This window comes from Nannospalax galili, unplaced genomic scaffold, assembly GCF_000622305.1.
Source record: "Nannospalax galili isolate Female #2095 unplaced genomic scaffold, S.galili_v1.0 scaffold3044, whole genome shotgun sequence".
NCBI classification, from domain to species: Eukaryota; Metazoa; Chordata; class Mammalia; order Rodentia; family Spalacidae; genus Nannospalax; species Nannospalax galili.
Genome location: NW_008351453.1, coordinates 6,542 through 11,102, shown reverse-complemented (window position 1 = coordinate 11,102; position 4,561 = coordinate 6,542). Strand labels below are relative to the sequence as shown.

The 4,561-nt window shown below is 47.8% G+C and overlaps 1 protein-coding gene across 1 annotated transcript in view; it reads left to right on the top strand.

The window, feature by feature from the left end:
• The first annotated feature begins 613 nt into the window (after positions 1 to 613).
• Positions 614 to 4,561, top strand: part of LOC108491556 — a 6,277-nt gene continuing 2,329 nt past the window's right edge. Inside the window, 2 exon segments of the mRNA XM_017801986.2 lie at positions 614 to 631; positions 2,073 to 4,559. Of these exon segments, the coding sequence (XP_017657475.2) occupies positions 614 to 631; positions 2,073 to 4,559 (2,505 nt within the window).

Below are 4,561 nucleotides of genomic sequence, written 5' to 3'. Positions count from 1 at the left end.
TGGATTTTAAGGGTATGGGATAATGGTGGAAGGAACATAAAATTGGATCAGGCTAAGTTTATTGACATGGGCCCCCTGACTGTAGATTCTAGGTTTAATATGGAAGCTTGTGCAGTTAAAAAGGGTGTTAAAAGTTTATTTGATTGGTTGGCTGAGGTATTTATCAAAGATGGCAGACAGAGAGCTGGAGATACCTAATTTCCCTTGGCTTAGTGTTGATGTGATAGAATTTTAAATCAAAGCCCTCCAGATTAAAGTAAACTGAAATTAAGTTTCCCAGGCTATACTCTGGGAAACTGTACAAGGAAGTAAAAAGAAAAATAATTCTAACTATAGAGAAGAAAAGATGACCTTTCATGCTTCCTTAAGCTGGAAAAATACCTGAAAAATCCCCCTCCCATTTCTGCTGTAACCATGTAACCAAGTACTCCTACTCTGACCTAGATACCAGCCCCTCCCACTGCTTGTGGTTTGTGGTTTTTGTCTATATAACCTAGCTTCTAAATTAAATCGGCACTTCCCCTTTTGATCAAGGTGGAAGGCCGTCTATATAGATGTAGTAATAAAATCCTCTTGCAATTGCATCTTCTGGTTTGAGGACTGAGTTATTGGGATGCGACCTCCCAAGAACGTAGGGTACCCCAGTCTGGGGGGTCCTACATTTGGGGGCTCATTGGGGATTTAGTCACCCCCAGACCCATTTCCTCAGATCAGCAGGAGGTAAGATTTGTCTTGTGGTTTGTCTTGGTGTTAATGTCTGTCTGTCATTTCCTGCTCTGGGAATGTTCCATATGAACAGTTGTGCCTGTACAGGACCTGTAAGTCTGTATTCTGGGAACCAAGGGGAGTGGCAGACGTGCCCAGAGACCCCAGGTTCCAGCATTCTGGCCCTAGTGACCAGAGTGATTTGAAGTGAGGTAGGCAGTGTCTCCTCACCTTGGGAGAAGGGAGATTGGCTTGGCTACTCCCCTCCCGGTCTGTACTTTCAGTTTTGAGTCAGAGAGTGCCCCGAAGATTTTTGTTGTCTATCTGTGTCTATATTTGGGGATCCTGAAAGTAAGAATGGTGAGTGCTGTGTGTGTCTGGGTGTAAGAAGGACCAGTCCACTTGAATGTGATATAAAACGGTGTGTGTGTGTACTTAATAGTGTACTAGTATTTTAAAAGATCGGGTTTTGTCTTTTTCTCTACACTCTCTATTTCAAGCCTTCTCTGTTTCTCTTTTATTCTTGGTCCAAGTCTTCGTGAGGGACCGTTAAAGGTGAAGGAGCAATTGAGGTTTTCTGGTCAGGGCCACTCCCTGACGTAAACCAAAGGCTCTTAGCCCTCTTGGTGGACCCCGACTGCCCACACGGGTGGAGACAGGACAGTCTTTTTATATCTTCCTTTCTCTCTAGCCACTAAAAAGCCCCATGGGCATGGGTCGAGCAAGTAAGAGCCACAGGGCGCTCACCACTAAAAGACTCCTGTGAAAGGATAAGGGAGTCCCAGACATGAATCCCAGATAAATTCACGTCCCCCGCAGAAGAAAACCTGGGCACCGATAGGTACTCATCTACAAACACACTCACTGGTCATCACTGTTTGGAGTGGCATCTGTATATCTCTCTCTCCCTCTCTCTATCTCTTTCTCTCTTTCTCTCTTCCTCCTTTTCTCCATTTCTTTCCTAAAAGTCTTTCACCATGGGTCAATCACTAATTACTCCCTTGAGTCTAACTCTAGAACACTGGAAGGAAGTTGCAGAATGAGCTCATAATCTTTCATTAGAGGTCCAGAAGAAGAAGTGGCAGAGTCTTTGTTCCTCTACATGGCCCTCCTTTGAAAGAGGATGGCCAAGGGATGAGACTTTTGATCTAGCTACTATTTTGCAGGTTAAGGAATACATTTTCCATCCAGGGCCACATGGGCACCCGGACCAGGTGGCCTACATAGTCACCTGGGAAGACTTGGCTCGGAACCACACATCTTGGGCATGACCGTTCCTACCTCCTTGGGGAACTGGAGAGAATGATCAGGGGCCCCCTACCCCTTCTGCTCCCCTAAGTCTCACTTCCTCCCTCCTGCCCCTTCAGTCTTCCTCTGAGGAGAAGAAGCAGAAACCAGTCTTCCCCGAGGACCAAGGTTCCCTAACCCTCCTTGACCCCCCACCTCCCTATCCTCCTGCGCAGGCACCTCTACCTCAAGAACTACCTCATCCATCCCCTGATTCCACTGAACCTGATCACTCCTCTCCACCATCTAGTAGACTCCGCCTGAGAAGAGATAGAGGGTGTTCCTCTGAGGGAACTGGGACTGCCCAGGTTTTTCCTCTACGAGCTGTAGGGGACCAGATCCAGTATTGGCCTTTTTCAGCCTCTGACTTATATAGTTGGAAAACTCATAACCCCTCTTTTTCTCAGGACCCTCAGGCTCTAACTGCTTTAATTGAGTCTATTCTTCTTACCCACCAACCCACTTGGGAAGATTGCCAACAACTCCTCCAGGCACTTCTAACCACAGAGGAAAGACAGCGAGTCATCCTGGAGGCCTGGAAAAACGTTCCCGGGGAGGATGGGAGATCCACTCAGGTCCCAAATGAAATAGACGCAGGATTTCGTCTGACCAGACCCAACCGGGACCCTAAAACCATGGCAGGTAGGGAGCGTCTCCATCTTTATCACCAGACTCTGTTAGTGGGTCTCAAAGGGGCCGGAAGATGCCCAACCAATTTGGCAAAGGCACGTGCTATAACCCAGGGAGAAAATGAAACCCCCGCAGGGTTTCTAGAGCGCCTAATAGAGGGATATAGGATGTACACCCCTTTTGATCCCACAGCTCAGGAGCGTCAGGCGGATCTTATTATGGCCTTTATAGGACAATCAGCTCCTGATATCCGTGGTAAGCTCCAACGGCTGGAGGGCCTTCAGGGGTACTCTTTGCAGGATTTAGTAAGAGAAGCTGAGAAAATTTACAATAAGCGAGAGACATTAGAGGAAAGGGAAGACAGAATTAGAAAAGAACAGGAAGCCAGAGAGGATAAGAGAGAGAAAAAGAGAAACAAAGAGTTGAGTCAAATTTTGGCCACAGTAGTCCAGGGAACAGGATCAGGACCAGGCAGGGACCTAGGAGACAAAAGAAGGCCCCGAGTGGATAAAGACCAATGTGCTTACAAGCTGAACAGACTTCAAAAGAAAACAACCCCAGTCCTGACTCTAGGGGACTAGGGAAGTCGGGGCCAGGAGTTCCCCCCTGAGCCCAGGGTAACTTTAAAGATAGGGGGGCAATTGACTACCTTCATGGTAGACACAGGAGCTCAGCACTCAGTCCTAACAACAACTGAGGGACCTATGAGTTCCAAGACAGCCTGGGTCCAAGGGGCCACTGGAGGAAAAACATACAGATGGACCACAGAAAGAAAAGTGGGCCTCAGCACAGTACGAGTCTCTCACTCATTTTTATTGGTCCCCGACTGTCCATACCCTCTTCTTGGGAGAGATTTACTCTCCAAGTTGGGAGCCCATATCCACTTTACCAAGAAGGGAGCCACTGTACAAGGAAAAGATGGAGCTCCACTACAGGTATTAACCCTGAGATTGGAAGATGAACATCGGTTGTATGAGGTACTGATAACAGAAACTCCTGATATATCCGACTGGCTAAGTAAAATCCCTTTAGCATGGGCCAAGACAGGAAGCCCAGGACTGGCATGCAATCAGCCTCCAATAGTGGTTACACTAAAACCCTCTGCAACTCCGGTCTCAATCAGAAAATACCCTATGAGCAGAGAGGCCCAAGAAGGAATCAGACCTCATATTCAGAGACTTTTACAAGTAGGCATACTTCGCCCCTGCCAGTCCCCTTGGAACACCCCACTGCTCCCCATAAAGAAGCCAGGAACAAGTGACTACCGACCAGTCCAAGACTTAAGAGAAGTCAATCGGAGGATAGAGGATATACATCCTACTGTCCCAAATCCTTACAATCTCCTGAGTACCTTGCCTCCCAGTCACAGGTGGTACACTGTTCTTGACCTGAAGGATGCATTCTTCTGCCTGAGATTGAGCCCGGTTAGCCAGCCCATTTTCGCTTTTGAATGGAAGGACCCTGAAGCTGGAATATCAGGGCAATTGACCTGGACACGACTTCCCCAAGGGTTCAAGAATTCCCCTACTCTGTTTGATGAAGCTCTGCACCGTGATCTGGCTGACTTTTGGGTAAGAAACCCACAGATTATGCTTCTTCAATATGTAGATGACCTCCTCTTAGCAGCTGAAATGGAAGCTGGCTGTCTGTAAGGTACGGAGGCTCTTCTACTGAGACTGGGGGAACTTGGATACCGGGCCTCAGCAAAGAAAGCCCAGATCTGCCTACAGCAGGTGAACTATTTGGGCTATAGGTTGGAGGGAGGGCAACGTTGGCTGACAGAAAGCAGGAAACAGACAGTAGCCTCTATCCCCCCACCAACCTCAGCCAGAGGACTCAGAGAGTTCTTGGGAAGTGCAGGATTCTGTAGATTATGGATACCGGGTTTCGCTGAAATAGCGGCTCCTCTATATCCCTTGACAAAGAATGGGACTCCTTT